Source organism: Perna viridis, chromosome 5, assembly GCF_037379345.1.
Source record: "Perna viridis isolate PV_CMFRI_1.1 ecotype Kerala chromosome 5, ASM3737934v1, whole genome shotgun sequence".
NCBI classification, from domain to species: domain Eukaryota; kingdom Metazoa; phylum Mollusca; class Bivalvia; order Mytilida; family Mytilidae; genus Perna; species Perna viridis.
The window spans coordinates 11,468,376-11,493,242 of NC_142449.1; the positions used below are offsets into that span (position 1 = coordinate 11,468,376).

Sequence of the window (24,867 nt, forward strand, 5' to 3'; positions counted from 1 at the left end):
ACAATAGTCGACACACCCTCGTTGGCATTGTGAGGATGCCCACCCCTCCCCACCCCACCCCCCCAAACAAAACGGGGTGAACTCGTGTGCATGCTCCGAGAGGTTGAGCGATTTCCCAAGATACCGGTAAAGTCAAGCCAAGTCAAGTCAATTTTATAGTAAGTCGGTACATTTTAAACTCTATTAAAATTAGTACTGAAAGCAGTATAAGAACACCAAATTGGAAATACTAGCTATCATGCAAGTATTTATAAGCAAAGCAGATCGATATGAAATCTAAAAGAATCACCAATGATAAATGATGTGGAAAATCCCATGGAATACCCGTCTCTAGAGACAGATAGAACACGCACACCATTTCCAATTCCATTTTCTTATCAAGTTATGATAATAAATTATGAAAACTTATTTCCTCCCGTATAAGATAGTTGGAAGCCTATTGATGTATCTGAAAGAGTAAGCACTATTTTTTTTATAGCTAATAGATTATTTAAGCATATAGAAGTTTCTTAAAGACTTCTAATGCCATGAAACACAACTTCCGTTCAGGACCAGATCCAGACACTGAAAAGTGTATGTGTGTGTGTGTGTGGGGTGGGGGGAGGGGATGCCAGTAGAGGTAACTTAGGAAAAGGAGGGACATTATTTGCCATTGTTGTCAATTTTACACATGAAAATGACAAATTTTCCAATAAAAAGAGGGATGCCAACCCCCTGAACCCCCTCTGGGTCCGCCACTGCCGTTGTAGATTAATTCTATCAGATTTTTTATTAGTGTTTTATTAGCTGTAAATAATTAATATTTCACATGAAGTTTGTTTATTTTTATAGGTATAGAGGCGCTTACCACATGCTGCAGGAAATGATTAAATTTCGTATTGTATTGTCATCGATGTATTTTTATATTGCGGTTAATAATATGTATAGTAAATTTATTGTATTGAATCTTTGGTTTATCAGTGCCTCGGTGTTTTGATTTGGTTAGTAGCTTGGGCTATTGATTACTGTCTCATTAGTTATGTTAATGATATGCGATCCTAGTTGAACTTTTTGGGAAATATTGATTTTCATTGGGTTCATTGGTCAGGTGGAAATTCTGGCACACTTCTGTATGATATTAAAACTATAAACTATTTTTAAAACTTACTTAAACCATTTAAACTTTACACCTTTAAAACTAATGTTACATACAACGTTTTATGCAGCATGAGTTAGATATCTTTAAATACATATAAACAAATTTAAACATATTAGACTTGTATTAAATCATGATCATTTCGTTGAGTTTTGATATTTATTTTTATTCTGCACATGACCTTATCAGAACATTGTATGGGTATATGGTATAGACACGAGATATAGCAAACCAGAGACTACGAACATATGGTAAAGAATTGAGAACTTTACACTTTTTATTGTTTTACTAATTAGCTTAGTTCGCTTCTCTTGTTATTTTTATACGTTTTTTTATTTTTTCCATTTTGATTTTGAGAGTTAATGGGATATAGACTTGATAGATTATATAAAGAAGTATAGTTATTACATTACTCCCAAGAGTTATAATGAGATCTGGAATATATTTTAAACTTATATTTACATTTATTTGGTAAGAATTTCTAGTTTGTAGTAAGTAAACCCTTTTACATTTTCAAGCACAATGCTCGATATGAAAGTGACTTAGTTATCGCTCTTAGTACTATAACATTAGTTTTTGTCAACTGTAGTTGCAAATAAAGAATCCAGTGTTTTACGGATTAGTATTTCTAAAGCCATTAGTATCAGTGTTCCACTTATATGAAACATCATACATATACATTCACTTACGTGTATAGCGCCCACTCTTTCTTGTATTTTCTCTATTTTTTGGGGGGTTATTTTCACCACACAGATGCCAAACTAAAGGGCAGTAGTTAAGATTCGACAATATAAATTAATAATATATTGTAAGCTTTCCCAGTTTACTCAAATTATTCTCAATGCGTTCAAAAGCATTAAGTTGCAGAGAATATAACGAGAAATGTCAAAGAGACAACAACCCCATCGGGATGAAAATGTCAGCCCAATGTCACTCATTGGTCTTCAATGAACGACGAGGAAATCCTCATACCGCAGGGCTGGCTGCAGCTGGCCCCAAATATCATTATACACATGTACAGCGAAAGAGTTGCCCCTATATACTCAAGTAACATATAAAATAAACTAAAGGTGAAAACGAAACAAGACATACAGAGGCCAGAAATTCCAAACTTGGGACAGGCACAAAAATTGCGGCGGAGTTAAATTACTTTGGTGTGATCACAAGCCCCCTTTAGAATTAGGAAAAACTGTGCACAATAACATTAATACAATGGAAATAAAGAAACTGAATATAAATTACACAATTGTACAAACTGAGAACAGCAGTTAACTGACATGCCAACTCCAGATCAGTTTAAACATACAAAAACCTTTTTTATATTCCGAGAGTCACATGAGAATTGAAATTTATTCAGAACCAAAAGTAACACACAGTAGTTTAATTCGATCTGCAGTCCACCATATTCCCTTATGATATGAAACTTGAATTTTTGTCACGGGGTTTCCTGCCAATCGAAATTGCCTGAAATTTATCGGGTTTGTTTAATTGCATACGATTTTCAGTAAACCATATTATAACGGTGTATCTATCGGCGCCATGAAAACTGATTTGTTACCTCTTTCGTCTACCATGGACTTGACTTTTTATGAGCAACTCGGCGGGTGTTTCTAGAAAAGCAGAGGACGCTTACCCTACCGGTGCACCTGGTCCATGCTCCCAGTTTTTAGTGGAGTCCGAATTGTTCACTTGCTTTTGTTACTTTGTATGTATGATTTTAGTTACTCTATGTTCTTTGTTGTGTATGTCTGTTTTCCATGTCTGGTCTTTGTCCCTGGATTACATTCTTTTGATTATTGCTATAACCTTGATTACTCTTTCATCATGACATCATCTACATTGTTGCTACAATGTGAAAAATTTGTATCATCAGCATAATCATACAATGCTCCCTTTTCACAATTTATGAAACGTGGAACATCACAGGCCCAATGACAGATCCTTAATTGGGGCACACATTTATAACGAGAATATGTATAGTATATATGTCAAATAGACAACAATATAATACACGTTTATTTCTAAAGGTCCATGCCATATATACTTGATTTGATTAAGCCTCAATAATCTCAGTGAAAGTGCGTGTCTTGACAGCTGTAATAATTAAGATCTATAAATGCTGACAAGTAGATATTAAAATGTAAGAAAAAAAATCGACCAATTGATCAACAGCCCTTAAAATGATACGGTTGGTAAGATGCAAACTGGTCTATATAGTTACCTTTCAATAAAGTGCTATTTTGAAGGCCAATGATTTGGACGTCGCTGATAATCGAAAATGACACCAATATAGATACCCGTAAACTGGAGATTGCTGATTATATCTAAAACGCGAAAATCACATTCAAGCATCATGACGTCACTCGCAGATGATGACCTACTATAAAAGCAAATGAGTTGAGAGACAAAACAACTTCATACGCCAGAAACACTCAGTGGAATTTTACTACCTATAAGGAAATGATAAATAGGGGTTGACACATTTACTTAATATTGTCAATTTCGATGGATTGCAGTGTCATTATCTCAAGTTTTTTGGGGTATGCAAGATGAAGATAGTCACCAAATGATGTCTGGGATTATCGAGATAAAACGTCACTGCACAAAATGTGTTTTATCGCTGAAGATCGATATACATCTGTTAATTGAAATTGCACTCAAAAACTGGTCGCCTACAGTGGAGCATCCAACTGAAGGGAGGTTTCCATGGAAAAGGACCCCCTTCCCTTTTGTTTGAAAATTTCTGTTAATTTGGTGCAAAATTTGGACAAAATTGAACGAATTATACATGATATATATATATAGCCTATCCTGATCCTCCAAGTTCAGAACCCCCTTTTATCGATTTCTGGATCCTCTCCCTGGTACATATACTTGTGTCTGTTGTAAACGAAATTCAGCGTAGAATTCTTTCAACTAGCTCAAGGGCGGATCCAGACACTTTGAAAAGGAGGTGTGCCAGTCGGGCTTCCTCAGAAAAAGCAGGGGCGGATTCAGGCGGGGTGTGGCGGGCGCGCGCCCCCTTAAATTTAGGCGGTTTTAGGTTGAAACTTTTATTTCGCGCTAACTCGACCACAAAAGATATCTACATTGCATCCACTCTAGAAGAATATTTAATAAATTTAACCTAAATTTTTTTAACTGTGCGTCCCCTAATCTAAAATCCTGGATCCGCCCCTGAAAAGGGGGTGCTAGAGCATTATTTGCCTTTTTTGTCAATTTTAGTGAAAATGAAAAATTATCCATTAAAAAGAAGGGGTGCTAACCCCTTGTACCTGCCCAGGATCAGCCACTGGCCAATTGTAGTTCTAAGTAGAATTAAAATAATTTCGAGGGTACAATTTTAAAGCTAAAGCATATGCCCACAAAATTGAGAGCCTTTTAAAAACCACTGAAAGGATTTTGATGAAAAAGCATGACAACCTTTTCTTGGGTCACAGGGAAGAATGGCATTGAGCATAGATCGGTATTTTTTATCTTGAAGAGTCAGACACTGGCACTTGTCTCAGAAAAACTGAAGGGTATGACAACTTGTCACGGTGCTCATGAATGGTGTAACATTCATTTTTTTCCAAATAGTTGTTTCGGATAAGAAATGCCATTTCAAAACATGAATTCAAGCATCATGAACTAGTAAAATAGAACGCGAAATAAAGATAGATAGATAGATATATATATATATATATATATATATATATATTTCATTTCTAATGTGATATCGGCCTATAGGCCGAGTTTTCTCTGAGCCGAGTTGTGTATACTTCATATTGATATCTTTGTTGCGCTTATGATGATGCGTCCTAATATCCAACGTTCAAGCGTTCTAGTAACTACGTTTACTATACGCCGGTATTACCGCCATTGTTTACATTTTTTCCAGTACATGGTATACAAATCCATGTAATCATGAAGCTTGTAAGGTAATCAATGTTGCATCTTTCCGTTAGTGATGAAATAGGATAATTGGCTAAAATGCTGATCTCAATATTTTCGTCCGAAGGGTCTTTTCAAGAATGATTGGCGTTCTCTTAGCCATAGCATTTTGATCGTCACCCGGTTTGCTTGTCGGATGTCGCTTTCGTCTGTTACTCTGTGTGATTCATGATGTTCAGTTACAATTGTCCTTTACAGAATTCATTCAAAGGCGCAATAATAAGATCAAAGTTTATCACTTCGAATAAAACCCGATTTCTCCGTTCATAATAACCAAGGCTAAGTCAGAACTCGCCGCCTAAGGATTCCAAGCATCATTGCCGAAAGAAATTTATGAATATAAATGAATTTATGAATATCATTTCCCCCATAAATGGAGATACAATGAAAATTAATCAAATACAACAAAAAGCAATAATATTTAAAGAATGTGTGTTCCAGTCCCTGTTTATTTACATGTAGACTGATTGTCTGAGTATTACAAGTATGCTCTGGTCATCCAAATAAGTTTTTTTTTTGCAGACAGATGTTAAATTGGGAACTTCCATCTTCATACATTTAATACATGTAGGAAGCTAACATTTCAAATTTTGATAATTAATAAAAATGAAAAACAAATGTATAAGAAGGAATAGAAATAACATGTCTAAAATTACTAAAATCAATTGCATCAAATGTCTTGTCCTCTTACATGAACTCTATATACATTGAAGCACATTCAGTGTTCATTCAAGACCATGCCCTTGTGCTATTAGTGCAAATATTTTATGCATGGCGCTAGTTCTGTAATATTAAACCACATATTTTATCTTTCATGTTTTCATGATATTTTCATTTTTTGTTTAGATTTAATGTAATATCAAATAATAATTTTTAAGAATGATTGAAATTCAAAGTTAAATGATGTAGCCGTAAACTAAATTTCTCACCAGATGCAGAAATTCCGCTAAAAACATACAGATTTGCTTTAAAATCAGCACATTTAAGATTCTATGAACACCAGAATCGATAAGTCCTGAGAAGCACATTTCTGAATAGCGGTCAGCAAATATTTAGGGTTTTTAATTGCGCAACGAAATTTATTCACACATCATTTTGTCAAAGGTAAAATATATTTGAAAATCATGTAGTGAGTATGAAAGTAGTATAATAAAATTTAAAAAAAATGAAGGTTTTCATAATTTTTTTGTGATCATTGCGTTTGGAATGAAAAAAAAAACTTTCAACCTTTAAATTATAAAAATTCGTTTGTCCATATGAATCTGAAAATGCAGCCAACCATAACATAAGATGTCAGCTTCTAGGGCAGATCACTTTGTGTTTTAATTCAGGAATATAATCTTCCAAACAAGGTTTGTTGAGTTAAATTTGACTTCTTTTACTTGTAATTATATAGTTTTGATGAAAAAATATTCCTAAAATGTCTGAATTTAAAGTTGATTTTTACACCTTGAAGTTAAGGTCCAATGATAAGACCTCGCATTTTGACAATAAACAAAAAATGAAAATATCTGATGAAAACATGAAAGATAAACATAAAATGCATGGTTTAATGTTATAGAACTAGCATGGTGCCTAAAAAAGGGCGGCATGTGGACCCAGTGGGCACATAGTATTCTGTAGGTCTATCTCAGAATTTCTGGATTTTTTTCGATTCTGTAGACATGTATCCGTCATTTAAAAGCACCAATGGTCTCAACCATTTGGTATAGGAAAAATAGCAGTATTTATTTCCCTGCATTAAGTTGACCAAACGTGTACCTATTCAGATGAAAAGAAGTAGAACTTTGAAAGGATAGATTGGTGTACTGACAAAGTTGATAATGATGATTTTTCTCTCTCTCAGATTCTTAAAGGTTAAAGTTTAAACAAAATTTAAGTTTATTTTTTATCATTAAAAATGCATAGTTTATGAAATTTTAGAAAGACTGCATATTGCAAATGAGTGCACAACCAAAAAAAAATGCAAAACTTCTGGTACCTTCAAACTTTCGATGGTGGCTAAAAAGAAAAGATGGTCAACCCCTATTGCCATGGTGATTTTTCGATCTCTGAGATCTCTGATTGAAAGGACTACAACAAAAAATTATTTTTGAGTCTTAGTTTTAATTAAAAATTACTGGAAAACTTGAAAAGGTTAATATTGTCGGCTACTGGAAAATAGATACCACTGTTTACCCTAAAGTAAACATGAGAAGCAAAAGTTAAAACTTTTCTCGGGTCAAAAACAATTTAATGAAATTGTAGGCAGTGTGCAGGGGACACAATCATTTTCCTTGATCCTAGTGATGGGACCCAGTAAATTTCAGATCAGCCGATTGACTGAAAACAAATGAACATGACTGGCAAACCTAGAGACAAGAATTTCGAGTGAAGATGAAACTGTTTTTGTCTGTGGGCCTGGGGTGTGTTGGATACAATTCCAATAAGAACAGAAAGATTCTAAGTGGGGCTGCAATATCATATAGAAATGCAATTTGAATCAACACAGTGCCATAATTAAACAAGTGCTATCTTAAAAAAAAAAGATAGCCGATGCAGTAAAATTTGTTCTTTTTACTTATAATTTTCATGAGGAAATAATGCATTGCACACAATTTCAATTCCTTTTTTCGAACCCCACTAAGTTATCAGTATTTGGCCAATCTGGAACAGAATTTTGATCAGGTGACTTGCATTTCCGTGGAAGATCGTCTTTAAGGTCAAAGGGTAAAAAGCGAAACTATACCGACTGTGTCGGAAAAACAACATAAAGATAACAGGATTGATGAAAATGACGTTGTCAGTCTTTGTCGGTCTTACAAATGTTTGACATTTTGGCCTAATAGCATTTTGCGAAGATTCAGTCTGCCCTAGTACTTTTAATGTCATACACAGCAAGTACATTATTGCCTATTCCTTGTATTTTCCACTCTCTATCCAGTACCCTTTGTACTTCAGGGATGGATTTCTTAATTTTTTGTATTTCAAGTCCGGATTTTACTGTTACAATTCTTTTTTTAATGTATATTTACTTCTGATTTTGCAAATTTTTGCTTTGTTTGTTGACCTTGTAAAATCATCTCTGGTACATGTAAACAGAAAAATTTAATTTTTGATGATAAAAGTACTATTCTGTGTAAGAATCAGGTAACAGGTGGCACATCATTTTTCTCCATTTATTCTTTTTTGCCTCAAATATATTTGTACATCTAGGAAACAACTGAAAAGCTATTGGAATTATTTTGAAGCACTGTGATGTAGATATATTTTGACTGCTCACATAGGAGAAAAGTGTGGGAAAATTTCCCCTCCATTTTCAATTGTGGATTTCAACTAATTTTGACCTATCAATGTCTTAAAGGACAAACTTTACAAAAACTTTGTTGGATATTTCTGGAGATTATGAGGTATAAATACAATGTACTTGGATAATGCAAACAAAAATCTTTTTTTTTTTTCTTCACCAGTTTTCTAGGATTTTTCAGAAATTGAGGTTTCCTTGGGAAAAATCCATATAAAATTAATTTTCCCACTGTCAGAGACTGCTTTCCTAACAAAACAAATCCTTACAGCATATGAAGTTTTCAACTTGCCATGGGAAAGTGTACATGTAACTAAGTACCTAACTTTCCCTGACCCAAATTTCACTTGCCCGGGGTAACGGGAAATAGGAATCCTTGAACACTGTTCATGTGCCACATACAATGTATTACACACATTTTACCTGATTCTTACAGTGTGGGAAACCATTTTTTCCCCAGCTTGCCATTCTGGCTAGTGGAATATTGATCTTGCCAGCCAAATAGAAATTCAATTGGCTGAATTTTTTTGTGTTTTTTTTTTGTCTCTGCTATCAACTGTTTTCTTTTGGATTTGACTATCTTCTGCCTTTCTTTTTCTTTCTTCAGCCATCTTTTCATTAGTTTTTAAATTTATCAAAAACTTCTTCATTTTGGAATATTCCCTCCCGTTGAAGTTTATGTACTTTACAGTAACAAAATAAGTACTCTATTTCTGAACTCATATTTTAAAAACAAAATTATACTTCAACAGATTCATCATTATGAAACAAGAAAATGTTTATCATTTGCTTCTTGTTCATTTTTATTTTGACAATAAACAACTAATTTGCAAGGTAACATATCATAAATTACCATGATAATTTCGTTTGAAGACTAATATGAGATTGGGATCGTCGCTTAGGTTTTGGTACATCCTGTCTACCAGAAATTAAAATGGCAGATCGTAAACAATACTTTATATGTCAATAAAATTGTGCTTATTATGCCAAAATTCACTTGACATATTCAGGCTAAACTTTTTGGAATGTAGGGAACATATTTTTAATGTATGATGTTAAGGGATGTTTAACTAAATAACCTGTTGGCTGATTAACTTTCCTTGGAACTCACCAATCAAATGACAATCGCCAAATTGACGAGTGTAAGCTAATGAAAACTCGCCAATTTACACATCTACTCGTATTTGGCGAGCGGTGGTTTCCCACACTGTTCTTATACAGAGTAGCACTTAGTTAGTTTGGAAAACTGACTTAAATTTTGGGCAAGTTGTTTCCTTGTGGTAACAAAAATCCTAGAACACTACATTTACTCTGTGCTCTAATAATGCATGATCATTTATGTGCTTCATCCACTTTCATTAAATGTACTCAAATGTTTTTTGTTTTTTTTTAATTATTATAGGTTTTTGATGAAACTTTCACATGAGACGGTTACAATAGAATTGAAGAATGGAACACAAGTCCATGGAACAGTTACAGGTGAGAAATTACATGAAGGCTTTTACACACTGAATTGATCAGTGTTCAGTGGATCAAATTTTCTTTCAAGAGTGGAAGGTTTGGTTGTTTTGAAGTTTCAATCTTTAGTCCATTTTAGGAATTATACCAGAAGTCTTTAATAAAGTGTTAATGAAAAGGGTTGATGGTCAAGGTCCTTGTAAATGAAAATCTAAGTCCTATGCTCTTCTCCCTTTAAAACCTATTTTGGACATTTGATTGTTCTGATAAATTTGGTCATAGTTAACATTGATACGATTGTAGATACCTGTCCAATCTATTTAAGCTGTGAAATAGACTGCAAATTAAAGGTAAAATACTACTACAGTCAAACCTCAGTAGCTTGAACTCCAAGGGACCATTGAAATGTGTTAGAGTTATCGGGAGTTGGAGAAATTGAAATTTGTATATTTCGGGATTTTTTTCGTTGCCGGTCAGAGTTCGACTTTATCGTTAGAAATTGCTTACTTCCTATGAAGTTGTGTTAGTTCATGGATCTTTTTCATTCGCTTTTGGAAGATTATGTTGATTTGTGGACATTAAAAATGCTGTGCTCGCTTTAAAAAATTTTGGTACTTTGAATTGTGTTCGAACGAGTGAAGTTTGACTGGAGTATGATGATAATTTACTGGAAGACTAGTTTGATTTTGATAATCATCATATTTCTCTTAAATGTCAGTGCTTCAACAAAGTGTTGACCATCAAAACTTCATTCAGTCCAATTAAAAAAAATTCAGGTTTAGGTATCCAGTAAAATATTGAATGTTAAGCATTAACTAAACTTACAGCATGTCTTTATATCATTGAATGTATATTGAGAATATAATTTTAAAAAATCATTGATGCATAATTAAGAACTTACTTTTCAGTACAATTTAACTGTGTTGTATCTTTTCGTAGGTGTTGATGTCAGTATGAACACACATTTAAAATCTGTAAAAATGACAGTGAAGAACAAAGATCCAGTACAGCTTGATACACTAAGTATCCGTGGTAACAACATTAGATACTACATACTTCCTGACAGTCTGCCACTTGATACACTACTGATTGATGATACACCAAAAGGGAGGGGAGGTAGAGGTGGCAGGGATAGAGGTAATTACTAATTAGTAACATGCTTTCAACAATTAAAAGAAAAAATAAGGTTGTCAGAAACATGTACAATGGAACACTAACTCATGTTGAAAGTTCACGCCTCTAGCTACAAAGGTCTTTTATCTACAAGCATTGACATTGACTCGGTGGCACAAAAGTGCCAATCATACTAATATTGAAAAAAAATTAAAAAAATCATGCAGTAAATTTAATAAATGAAATAAAACATGCTCTGTTGTCAGTTTTTCTTGGAATAGAAAGTTAACAAAATTAATCAGATAACTGATTCAACGATCATTTCTTCCACTACCGTTTGTTAACAAAGGTATAGATGCAATTAATTTGGCTAACATCCTCCATCACACAAACGTTACCAACAAAATTCCCCCATATTTCAAAGACAAATCCATACCAATTATTTCATATTCCTATACTTCACCCATTGCATCCAAAATTTTCAATTATAAAAGGCTATTGCAGAACCTCAAGATTGAGGACTTCAAGGCTAAACCATCTGACTGTTCTTGCAAAACCTCTCCATTCAAATATGGTCCTTCTGGTCACGTCGTTACGGGAGATTTAACCATTATCGAAAACGATTCTCTGTGTAATATCCTTTCTAAAGGTCCCAAGTACCGTGAACCACGCTCCATAAATTGGAATTATAACTTTTAAAGTTCTTATGGATGCTGTCGAGGACTATGCAAGAAAATGGATAAAACGAGAACAAGAAGACCGTGATTCTCTGTCAGAGTGGTTAAAGGCCGTGAGGTCTTTAATTTTGAAATGAATGAAAGTTTTAAGTAGGTCATTGAGTGCCAAGGCTACATCAGTTTTCAAAGACCCCGATGTAGCAAAAACACTCTCTACTATACATGACAAATATGTTGTCGTACCAGCAGACAAAGCCCATAACAACATTGTTTTTGTCTGCAAAATGTTTTATATCCAATGTTTATTCTCAGAGGTAGACGTAGAAAATAATAGCACTGATAAGACCTATACTGCTACCACTCTCTCCATAGAAGAGATTGTGGAAAACCATAAATCTGTGCTATCCTCTTTTGGTCTCTCTACTAAGGATGATGATTGTGATTTACTGTCTATGTACTGGATTCCTAAACTTCAAAAGAATCCGTACAAACAATGTTTCATAGCTGGATCTGCAAAATGTTCCACCAAACCTCTTTCAATACTTTTAACTTCTATATTCACAACTGTCAAAGAGGGTCTGCAGTCCTACCACAACTTTTGTTACTCCCGTAGTGGTATTAATTCAATGTGGATCCTGAAAATTCGAAATCTTTTGGAGACAATCAGTTCAAGACTATTATCTGAATATAATAGCATTAAAACCTATGATTTTTCAACACTGTATACTTCTATTCCCCATACTCAGTTAAAATCCTGACTTAAAAACATTATACATCGTTTTTTTTTCCAAAAAAGATGGTACACGTAGATGCCTCATATCTTGACCTACACTTAGAAATCGATGGTAGAGGAAAACTGTTGACAAAACTTTACGACAAACATGATGACTTTTCATTCAGAATTGTCACCTTTCCTTTCATCTGTGGCAACATCCCTTCGGCTCCTGCTAGTGGAGTGTTCATATCACAACTCATACGTTATGCCAGAGCTTGCTGAAACTACGCCGACTTTTTGTATCGCGCTAGAACTCTAACAAATAGGCTTCTGGAACAGGGTTATGTTGCTACAAGATTGAAGTCATCACTACAGAAGTTTTATGGTCGTCATCATGAACTTGTGGATCGTTATGGTGTATCCATCAGCACCATGAAAACTGATTTATTCAACGGTTCATAGTTTTCCTTTCCTCGTTTGTCTACCCCGGACTTGACTTTTTATGAGCAATTCAGTGGGTGTTTCTAGAAAAGCAGAGGACGCTTTCCCTACCGGTGCACCTGGTCCATACTCCCAGCTTTTAGTGGAGTCCGAGTCATTTATTTTTGTTACTTTGTATGTATGATTTTAGTTACTTTATGTTCTTTGTTGTGTATGTCTGTTTTCCATGTCTGGTCTTTGTCCCTGGATTACATTCTTTTGGTTACCGCTATAACCTTGGTTCCCTTGATTACTCTTTTGTTTAACTTTCACTATATTTTGTAAAAAGAAGTTAACTTAAAATTATCAGCATATACTATGCAATAACTGCACTTAACTCAGTCAGTGCTTACTAGTATTGCACAGCTCATTTCAAATTAAAGTGGGTCAGTTGTTAAATCCATTGAGAAATGTCATAATTCCCTATGGATTGGGTGTATGAATTGAACAGAATAATTGTATATAGAAATTTATGTTGAAATATGTCATTATTGTAACAAAAATGTACTATCTTACTTACATTTGAGTATCTATTTGACTTCACAACTTACCTCTGGCAATTGTGACACATTAAAATTGGATTTGGAATTTTTGGAGATCTTGTTCCCAAAATATTACCATACATGTAACTAATGTAAGTGCTTATTTTACTAAAATATTTCGCAATGTTCATTATGAATAAAAAAAATTTAGACAGCAATGCTTAACAAGGCCTTTCATTAAGAGGCGGTACCAAGTTCTTTTACCCTTCTAAGTCACTGAAAGGTACCTCCAGAATTGTAAAATTTCCTGTAGTTTTGTAAGAATATGATGAAAATTACCCCCTTTAAAAAAATGTACCTGAATTGGCTGTTTTTTTCTGTTTTGATTGATGAAAAAATCTTCTAAACTTTTTTTTACCATGTAAAAATGAATGTCAAAAACGTCATAAAGACAGAGATCATGATAAACAACTTGGCTTTGGCCATGACCAGCTGGCAATAAAAATTAAAAATTGTCAACATATAATGATATATATTTGCCATTTCCACATGCAAGTTTCTGAGCGAGGCAATGATTTTTTAAAAAAATGTTTCAACCTCCCTACCTACCTGGATTAAAAATTCAAGGGTGATAGGAAACACACATATATTTTTTTTAACCTAACAAGGTTCAACTTCATGTTTTGAAACTGTATGAAGATTAAAAAGTTTTCAAAAAGTAATTGTATGGACAACCAAGTGCTAACTAGAAAGTAAAGTGTAAAATTGATCTGTATAACTTTGTTTTCTCTTAAATAGGTGGCCGTGGGAGAGGAGGTCGAGGGGGTGGATTTGGAGGACGTGGAGGAAGAGGTGGAAGAGGACGAGGAAGGGGTCCACCAAGAGGCAGAAGATAAAAATATGCGGAACAATTTGTTTTTATGTTGTCAGTGGACAGTGACACTGTTATTGAAGTACAAGATGAAGATAATATAAAGCATAAATTTTGATGACTCGCAAGACATATGTTCTTTTTGTTACAAGTGCTGGAATGTCAGAATCATCCTACAGGCAGCACTGTTGAGGACTCTTACTTGAAGTCCATTCAATCCATGAAACAAGCTCATGGCATCTTCATGTTTCATTTTAAAAAAAAAAGAAAAACTTCAATTATGTTAGTAAAGCATCTTTCATACTTCGTTTTATTCATAAAGATCATGTGCTTTTTTCATGCTCATACATTTTTTTACATGGAAATATGACTTTTGTACAATACATTACGAAAACACACACTTTTGTTGAATTTTACTTTTTATCTATATTAAATTATGCCTTTTATAGTTCTGTTACGTATTGATTTTCTTCCACTCATAAGGGTTATAATTAAATAATAGGACAACTTTTTGATTCTAGTTGACTCCAAATATTATTCTGTAAGAAGACTTAAGATATAAGCTGTTTATCTTATCATTAAATATGTTAAAATTTTAATTCTTTTTTATGTCCAAAATTGCTTTTGTTTATTTAGATGCTGAAATCTCCACCTTGGTCCTGATTACTAAAATATGTTTGAAAGTTGTATTCTGATTGCATGTACAACAGGGGTTGCTTTAAGGATTTGTTATGAATTATGCTCATGCATTGTGAATTCTACTTTTCCTTTTCTCAAAGAGTGATCAAGGGAACCAATATTCTTGAGGCAATCGAAAGAATGTAATCCAGGGACAAAGACCACACATGGAAAACAGAGCCATACCAATTAGTTGACTAGTCGTCAAACTGTTGCTTTATGCGTAGATCTTTTGTTTTTTTCATTTTCTGTCTTGACTGAAATAAATACTGTGATTCAATTTCAAAGGGCTAAGGTTAAACAAGTGCAGATTAGCCTCATGAGGTCTTAGTCTCTATGATTTTTATATTTGTGCTATTTGAGTCGCCAAATTCTCAATTAACACTTGAGGGTAAATTTTCAGATTTATTTTTAGGAAAAAAAATGCCTTTTAAGACCTATTCACCTGTGAGTTGACTTTTTTATTCATGTAATATGGCACTGTTGGCTGTCGTTTAATGTTATCATACTGTCGTCCTGGTTTCCAGACAATAAGTTGAGTATAAGAATCCCTCTCATTATGCAAAGATGTACAGTACAACGGAAGTTGTTCAGAGATTTGTTATGAGTAATGCTCGTGTGTTTCGAATTTTTACATGGCCTTGAAATATATAAGCTTATAGGAGATTTAATTAGGTCACAAATGGATGAATCTCTGCGAAATTGGACCACAAAGTGTCGTACCACAAAAAGAAGGCTGGAATTATTTCTTCTCCACATCGCTGAGGAGACATTGTGTTTGACTTGTCTGTGTGTCCATTTGTCCGTCACTGAGTTTGTCAGGGCAACTCCTCTGAAACTACTGAACCAAATTGTGAATATTACCATGAAATTTTGATCCCTCAATTTTTGTAGGAGTTATGCTCCTTTGAACTTAGATATTTGGAAAAAATCCTCATAAATTACCTGGTCACCGCAACTGCTCTGAAACTATTGAACTGAATATTTTGAAATGTGTGTTTCAAGAACATCACATGTAGTTGTAATTGTGCATATTACCAGGAAATTTTGATTCCCCCCGATTTTTGTAGGAGTAGTGCCCCTTTGAACTTAGAAATTTGCCGAAAATCCTCTTAAATTACCTTATCAGGGCAACTCCTCTGAAACTACAGAACCAAATTTTATGAAATTTGGTATGTAGCAAGAACATCATTTGTAGTTGTAGTGCAAATTACCAGGAAATTTCGATCCCTAATTTTTTGTAGGAGTTATGCCCATTTGAACTTGTAACTTTGGTAAAAATTCTCATAACTTACTTTCTCAAGGGCAACCCCTTTGAAACTATTGAACCGAATTTTTCGAAACTTGATATGTAGCAAGAACATTATATGTAGTTGCGCATATTACCAGGAAATTTTGATAACCTAATTTTTGTAGGATTTATGCCCCTTTGAACTTAGGAATTTGCCAAAAATCCTCTAATTATATTGTCAGACAACTTCTCTGAAACTATTAAACCAAATTTTACGAAACATGGGATGTGGCAAGAACATCATATGTAGTGCATAATACTAGGAAATTTTGATCCCCTTACTTAGAAATTTACCAAAAATCCTCACAAATTACTTTGCCAACGAACTCCATTAAAAATGATTTAGGTATTATATAATAATTATTAAGATGCCAAGAACAATATTATAATATAACTTACAGCTAGAAATTCATACTGAAAATAATCTAAAATTGGGAAACTATTTCTTTACCTGCATAGCCTTCATTTCTGCTCAGAACAGTTTGTTGGACGGGGAAGACGTGTTTGCAGACAAAAATAAACTTTAATTAATCTTGGAGATTTTGACTTGAACCTTGTAGGTAAAACGGTGCTATTTCTCATTATTTTAGGTTGGCCTTTCGTGTACCCTACTCGGGTAAAATACTCCGGACACTGTGATTGGACAAATTATGCTGATACCCAAAATGCTTGATTAATTCCAGACTCTAACATTATTATACTTGTAAAAATTGCATTATATTTTTTGAAAACCATTTTATATAAATTTGATTTTTTTCAAATTTATGTGCCATTTGCAGAAAAAAGTGGGGGTGGGTTACTTTGACCCCAAACATGATCTCTTTATATACCAAAGAAACGAGACGGTTATGGTTATGCTATGACTTTGCTCATAATTTCAGTTAGGGAAATGAAGATGTGGCTGGAAAAAAGCCAGTTAATAGCTCCGTCATTGTTTTAAAGAGGTGAATTTTTCAAAAGTTTTACTATGGTCGTCTATGGGAAATAAATGGTACCGTTCTACCTGTAGGAATTGGGGACAATAAACCAGTATTTTCATCCAGACAGGAACTTAACTATGATTGAATGGATCTTGAAATTATACAAAGTGGCATATATATGTTACAGTAAAAGTGTATGAATAGGAATCATCTACATGTTTATAATTACTGAAAGTTTATGTCACTATATATACTTACCTGCATCGCAACTTTTTTGCAATGTGCCCGGACCGTCTGTAGCATCTGCCCGAAATTTAAATCTCCCGCCAATTACACACTCCCTTGGATTACACGACTACATCCGGGTTATATCAGTTTTTGTTCGGGCAGCGATCATGCCGTCTGTAGCTTTGCCAGTGTGATTTGTTTTTTGGATTTTTTCTAGTGTTCAAAGTGTTTTCTTGAAGAGAAGTCACTGGATTGTTATATTTTGTTGAATTTTATACGTTTCATACTGATCTTTTTACGATGTCGGATTTCAAACAATGTGTAAAATGTGATAACAAGATGAACTCATTGGACGACCACGTGGAGTGCTACAGACATCGAGTCTGTAAATCTGAATTTTCTTGTCATATCTGTAAAGTTTGGTCGTCAGAAAAGCGTTCAAAGATCGAGAAAATGATTGAAAGAAATCGGCGACTGTTACGTCGGATACGGCAGGAGTTTTGTCCGAGGATATGAACAGTCACGACAGCGCTATAGCTCCTACTGCCGTCAGTCAAAGTCCCCTTTCGGGGAATTCAGGTACTGGTTTAATGCCCATTATAAGTTCCCTTTCGGGAAATACAGGGCTTAGTCAAGGGGTTTCAAATTCCTTTTCGGGAACATAGCGCCCGTAGGTCACCTTTTCCTGGCATGACCAACATATTAAATGTTCAACCTCAAACTCAAGGAAATCCTTTTATGTGGATGAACATGTTTAATCCATACCTAAGTATGGAAAAATAAGAAAAACTTATTGATCAAAGGGTTTCAGCTATTTTGGATGCTGGCAAGGTCAGTAATACTACAGGTACTTCTGGTAATTCTGACACAGTTAATGTACATACTACGATGACTACATCAGTTCCTCTCTAAATGCCGATCCTAAATCATCAGCATTAAATAAAAGATTTAACCGGATGGCACCATCAGCACAATATGAAAATATTACCTCTGATGATGATTCGGGTGATAATTCTTGGGATGAAAGCAATAATCAAATATCGTTAGATGCAGGACAGTCTGAAATTTCTGAACATCCCCAGGATGCTTCTGTTCTTGGGGAGCAGTTATCTATCCAGACAGGTCCTCCGGCACATAGAGTTGATTTAAATGACAATATTTCTGAAATCGATAGGAATAATAATTTACCATGGTATGGTATGGGTTCATGTCTAAAGTAGCACCAGTTTTACATATTGATGCATTAGATTCCGGTAGATCTGATAATGAGCGTTTTACAACATATGTGCCTGACCATGTCTCTAATAAAGCTAGGTCATCATTTTCTAGAATTTGACTCCCCTTAGATGGTTTAATTTTAGATTCTATTCATAATGCTGATAGAGAATTTCAGACTATGGGGTCACTTAGAGCCTATCGGGCTAAAGATGACCATTATGAGAAATACTGTACAGTGCCAACTTAAGACGATAATGTTGAGGAAGGTTTAGCAACTTCAAATTATCCTAAAGGCTCTAAGAAGTCAGTTGCTCTTAAGCACGGTTTCAGATTTAAGAATAAAAGTCTTTTAGCACATAATGCTGAAATGAAAAAGTAGAGAAGCAAGATTACTCTTACGGGAGATTAATTATGACACTTTACTTACATCTTACTTAAGTCGGCTAGAAAAAGGGGAAGACTGCACTGAGGCTTCAAAGGCCTTATATCATGTTTTTAGAGCAATGACGGATGTTGCTTCTCGTTTGTCGATTGATGCTGTTAACTCGAGAAGAGATGTTCATTTACAAGAAATGGCCTTGAAGAATAAGAGTACCGAAAACAAGTTAGAACTCGGTCAACTTTGGGTCCAAAATTGTTCGGTGGCAAATATTTTGAAATCTTGCATGACAGTGCATGCAATATTCGTGATGCAAGAGAAACACAGCATCTTACATTTAGGAAGACATTTAAAGTCCCAGAAAATAATTCTGAGTCTAATATGAATAAGTCTGGTCAGAATAAAAGGAAAACTTCTAATAATGAGACTAATAAAGATGAAAACGTTGTTTCCAAAAAGTTCAAAACAAGTGGAAATAAAAATGAGAAAAACGGGAGTTCTGGTTACAACAGACATAGGTCTGAAAAGGGAGTCCCCCAGTTGGAGTTTCGTTCCCAAAAGTAGAATTGGTACAGATGATTATAAACATTGTACAAAAGAATCAAGGTCAAGCCCAGGTAGGGTGTTATGTACAAATTGCACAAATGGGAGCAGATAGCTCAAAATCCTTGGATTCTCAAAATTATATCCTAGGAATGAAGTCTTCAATTTGTAAATATGCCTCCAAAGACAGGGGTAAGGATAACCCATGTTCACAATCAATCACATATGTCAGATATATTAGGAGAGGTAGGAAAGTTATGAGAAAAAGGGGCTATAGAACAAGTTCCATGTGGCCAGGAAGGCAAGGCTTCTACAGCACCTTTTCCATAGTTCCAACGAAAGACGGCGGGATACGTCCAATTCTCAATTTAAAACCTTTGAATGTGTATCTAAAAAAAAGAACATTTCAAGATGGAAACTCTTCGTTCCATAATTCTCGCTTTAAATGAGGGAGATTGGGGTGTCTTAATATATTTAAGGGATGACTATCTTCATATCCCAGTTTACATTCCTCATTGCAAATACCTCCGGTTTTGGGTATAGGGTCAACATTTTCAATTTCGAGCCATGCCATTTGGTCTGGCAGTACCTCCAAGGATTTTTACCAAGGTGATGACAGCTGTGGGGGGCCACTTGCGCAGTCAACAGATTCATATCTTCATGTATCTGGACGATTGTTTACTGAAACACCAGTCTGCAATGCAAGTACAGCATCAGTTGTCACAAAAAGTAAATCCTCTAGTAGATGTAGGGTTGTTAATAAATGTGGAGAAATCCCAATTAATTCCATCTCAGATAATAACTTACTTGGGTGCAGTGTTCAATCTGAGGGAAGGTATTGTTGTTCCTACAGAGGACAGGTTTTTAGCGCTACTGCAAGCTATAAAGGAAATAGCGGATAAGAATCAGGCCCCAGCTTCTTTGTTTCTCAGAATGCTTGGCCTTATGACATCATGCATAGATATTGTTCCAATGGCCAGACTTCATATGCGGCCAATTCAATTATATCTCCTGTATTTCTGGCGCCCATGCAGCCAACTTCTGGCCTTTTTGGTCCTAGTTTTACTCACACATTTAGAGCACCTGGAATGGTGGAAGCTCAGAGACAATTGTTTCAAGGGAATGCCACTCAATTCAGAGCCCCACTCGGTAGTATTGTGGACGGATGCCTCCCATTGGGGGGAGGGGGGCTCATCTCAATCAACTTCATGTCTCAAGACAATGGTAAAAGCAGTCCAAACTACCGCATATTAATGTTTTGGAGTTCAGAGCAGTTTGTAATGCCCTGATAGAGTTTCAATTACAGCTACGACACAAACGAGTATTGATCAGGTGCGACAACTCGACAGTAATTTCGTACATAAACAAAGAAGGGGGACGAAATCACCAGCTCTTTGTGTTCTTCTATGGGAAATGATTCAATGGTGCATAAAGAATCATGTGAAAGTATTTGCGGCCCACATCCCAGGCAAGAAAAATTGCCTAACAGACAAATTATCCAGGAGTCTCACACTAGTAAGAATAACGGAGTGGAGTTTGAAAACGACAGTGGTGAATCAAATATTTCAAATTTTGGGGACACCCAATGTCGATCTATTTGTAACTCGCTTCAACAAACAACTTCCTGTTTTTTGCAGCCCTAACTCAGACAACCAAGCGTTAGACAGCGACGCCCTGTCAGTACAGTGGAGAAATATGTTCGCGTATGCTTTCCCACCTCCTATTCTTCTTCATAAAGTACTAATGAAGGTGAGGAACGAAGAATGTGTTCTTATTCTGACTGCTCCTTTGACTCCTCATCAGTCCTGGTTTCCTCAACTGTTGGAACTTCTAATAGAGATTCCCGTAAAACTGCCAAATATTCCAGATTTGCTAAGTCAAAACATGGGTCAAAGTTTACATCCAAAACCCCAAGTACTAAATCTAGCAGCATGCAAAATATCAGGAATGAAGAGTCTGCAAGAAAATTTTCAAACGAAGCTTCGATCAGTCCAGAAGGGCTTCAACCAGGCGTTTATATGCAGTTAGGAAACACTTTTTCAAAAATTGGTGTGTATCAATTCTAATAAGGCTTCTGTAGAAGAGGTAGCAGATTTTTTAGTTTATTTATTCAATGTAAAAAAAAATTAAAATAGCTACTATTATTGGGTATAGGTCTGCTATTGCGTTTTTTTCACTAAGGTTGGCCAGATTCTACAGTTGGTTCTAATTCAGATTTATCAAAAATGATTAAAGGCATGTTCAACACTTATCCTACTGTAAAACCCTTACTTCCGAATTGGGACCTGCCTTCTGTCCTTTGGAGGTTGTGTGAACACCCTTTTGAACCTTTAGCAGATGTAGAATTAAAATTTTTAACTTGGAAAACCATATTTGTGGTTGCTTTGGTATCGGCTTCCAGAGTTAGTGAGCTACATGCACTTTCTGTGAAAGATGGTAATATTCGTTTAGAAAATCATGGGATTCGTTTGTTACCAAACATGCAATTCATTTCTAAAACTCCAAGACTTAATATTCCATGGAGACCTATTTACATGCCATCCTTTAATAATTTCGCAACAGAAGAAAAGGATTTGATGCTCTGTCCTTACAGAGCCTTGAAAATGTACTTCGACCGAACTAGTGATAGACGACTGTCGGAGGATACTAATGCACTTTTTCTGACATACGAAAAGGGAGTCATTAAGGCTGCATAAAAATACATTAGCTAGATGGATTGTTTCTCTACTGAAATACATTCATGAGGATTTGAATTTAACACTGTTTTATGTGCGAGCCCATGACACTAGAAACTTGTCATCCTCTCGGGCTCTTTTCAATGGAGCTTCTATACAAGACATTATAAATACAGCTCATTGGAAATCAGAAAGTACATTTACATCATATTATATGAAAGATGTCCGAAGAAGGATTCTCGTTTTGCTAGATGGCTATCTTAGAAACGGCTAAAAGAACAGACAGATTGAAAAAAAAGTATTAATCAGGTTAGTGTTTATACTTAAGGTGCATGCCTTTCTATCGTATGGAGTAGTTTCTCATGCGACGGAACTTTTTTGTACACATGTATACTATATTGTATATGTTCTAATTTCTTTCTTATTTGTCTGCAGTACAGGATGTTTGTAGTCAGGGAGGCCTGCCCACAACCCAGTTAGGCTACATATTCTTTGTATTGCAAAAAAGTTTCGATGCAGGTAAGTATATATAGTGACATAAACCATAGGTTTTAAGATTAAAACCTCTGTTCATTAACCTATATATACTTACCTGCATCTCCCGCCCTCCTCCACTTCAGGCCTTGGGTTATTATGGGTTTGAACTAATCTTGATAAGATTTGTAGTTGCCTCACAAAACTGATATAACCTGGATGTAGTTGTGTAATCCAAGGGAGGTAATTGGCGGGATATTTAAATTTCGGACAGATGCTACAGACGGTCCGGGCACATTGCAAAAACGTTTCGATGCAGGTAAGTATATATAGGTTAATAAACAGAGATTTTACTCTTAAAACCTACGATTTCAGTAAATAATAAATGACATTTAATTACTTAAATACGATTGTAAATTGTATAATAGCTAAAGTGTTATGCAGAAATCATTTTTCATTTTTAAATTTATAAGAGAATTGAAGAAAAATTAACCAAGGCTAACTTTTTTTTTCTGTTTTGGGAATTAAAAAAAAACGTGGACTGGGAGTGCAATATAAAAATAAGACGATGACTTTCCTTGCATATTTTAGGTTGAATGGTAGGGTTGATACAGTATTAAATATCAAATATAAACTTTGTCAAGTTGGGTCCATGACAGTTCATTATAATTCATTATTTTTTTTTCTACTTCGATTGTAGTGAAAATCTGTCAAATGTCAAGAAGAAATTTTAGTGAAATAATGATTTATCTAATATTTGGTACCTAGTATTTCATAATGTTCTATAATTACTAAAATCAGATCGGTAAATTTGTATGAAAACTTGGGGGAAAATCAGTTATTATACATAATTACTGGTCAGAATTAGGAATTATATTTATATCCTGAGAGGTTTAATAATCATGCATATTTACTGAAATTTCAGTTATTATATGTAATAACTAATTATACACATTTACTGTAACTTGTTCACCACACACGGAAGGCATTTAATCACTTGAATCGCATTTTAAAATTTCAAATATATGTCCCGTTTTCCAGCTTGGAATCATAGCAAAATACAATTACAGTCTTTTCCCCGAACTCTGCCTATCCGGTATGTCTGCGCTGACGTCATATCCGTAAATAGAAAATTGATAATCACCTGTTTTCATCCGTAAAACAAAATATCAATCAAGAATACAAGACATATTTGGTAAGTTTCGTTCTTTCAATACCACTTGTAAGTAAAATAATTAAAAAAAATCTCTAAAATTATGTAGAAGTCGATAAATTGACTGGATTAGAGGGGATTCCCTATGTGTAATGACCCATGAAATGATGACTTAGTAAACAATGCACTACATGTGATTTAGAATCGCTTACCTGTTATACATTTTCAAATATTAGCTCAAAACCATGTTCCTTTCTTAATAATCTCCGAACGATATGATTTGCCATATCCAAATTTAAACATATATAAAGATAAACGAAAGTTTTATCTGCCATCATCACACAAGAGCGTCTGCTTTACTTTGACATTGACCTTAGATAGTGCTATATTCTGATTGGTTAGACCATCATTCTAAAGTAGTAAATAACGGAAAGATTTCAATGTGTTAGTAATACTGATGTTGATGAAAAAAAAACTTTTAGAAAAAAATGGTTTCTTTAATTTCTTTTAATTTTAGACAATGCAACAGAAAAAAAGAGCAAATTATAATTTAGAAATGTTAAAAGAGGCTTTTGATGATGTCAGAATTAGGGGAGAAAGTATAAGAGGTGCAGCTAGAAGACATGGTGTCCCAGAGAGCACACTCATATTACGATTAAACAATATTACAGGGGTTGATAACTTAAGAATGGGTAGTCCGACCATTTTTACAACTGCAGAGGAGATTGAGTTAGCAAGGCATTGTGTGTCAATGGCAGAAAAAGGTTATGGGTATGCACGATGGCAAATAATGGAAATGGCAGCTAATATGTGCACTTTAAAAGGAAGAAACAAAGCTCCGACTAAACATTGGTTTTATGGTTTTTTTGTCCCGAAATTCTAATGTCAAAATGGTCCAGCCTAAAAAAAGAGAAAAGGTCAGAAATGATGTCAAGGCTGAGTATATTACAAAGTATTTTGAGGCGTTGAAATGTATTCTCGATGAATACAGTCTTGCAAACCAACCCTCAAAAATCTGGAATGTTGATGAGACTGGAATCTCTCTTCACCATTCCCCACCCAAAGTACTTTCTCGTCGTGGCCGTGATGTATTAGCTGTTACTTCAGGAAGGTCATCAACAACAACATTAGTGGCTGCATTAAACGCACTTGGTGAGACCA

The 24,867-nt window shown here is 34.8% G+C and overlaps 2 protein-coding genes across 3 annotated transcripts in view; one reads left to right on the forward strand and one right to left on the reverse strand.

The window, feature by feature from the left end:
* The window catches only part of LOC148616024 (mRNA (2'-O-methyladenosine-N(6)-)-methyltransferase-like), a 46,348-nt gene extending 22,309 nt beyond the window's left edge, over positions 1–24,039 (reverse strand). Inside the window, exon 1 of one of the 2 annotated variants that reach the window (XM_088582650.1) lies at positions 23,919–24,039. The gene's annotated coding sequence lies outside the window, so the exon portion shown is untranslated. Of the gene's footprint in view, positions 1–10,710; positions 10,778–23,918 lie in introns of those variants that run through there. The other variant, XM_088582651.1, reaches the window with a different exon arrangement.
* On the forward strand, positions 4,927–14,746 carry LOC148616025 (small nuclear ribonucleoprotein Sm D1-like). The gene is made up of 4 exons (XM_088582653.1): positions 4,927–5,055; positions 9,754–9,830; positions 10,749–10,946; positions 14,075–14,746. Exons 1-4 carry the CDS (start codon positions 5,042–5,044, stop codon positions 14,170–14,172), a joined length of 387 nt encoding a protein of 128 aa, XP_088438779.1. The 5' UTR covers positions 4,927–5,041; the 3' UTR covers positions 14,173–14,746.
* Positions 24,040–24,867: the final 828 nt, after the last annotated feature.

Coding starts and splice junctions, on each gene's coding strand:
- LOC148616025 (XM_088582653.1), top strand. Junction 9,831..10,748: donor AGTCCATGGAACAGTTACAG/GTGAGAAATTAC, acceptor ATCTTTTCGTAG/GTGTTGATGTCAGTATGAAC. Junction 10,947..14,074: donor TAGAGGTGGCAGGGATAGAG/GTAATTACTAAT, acceptor TCTCTTAAATAG/GTGGCCGTGGGAGAGGAGGT.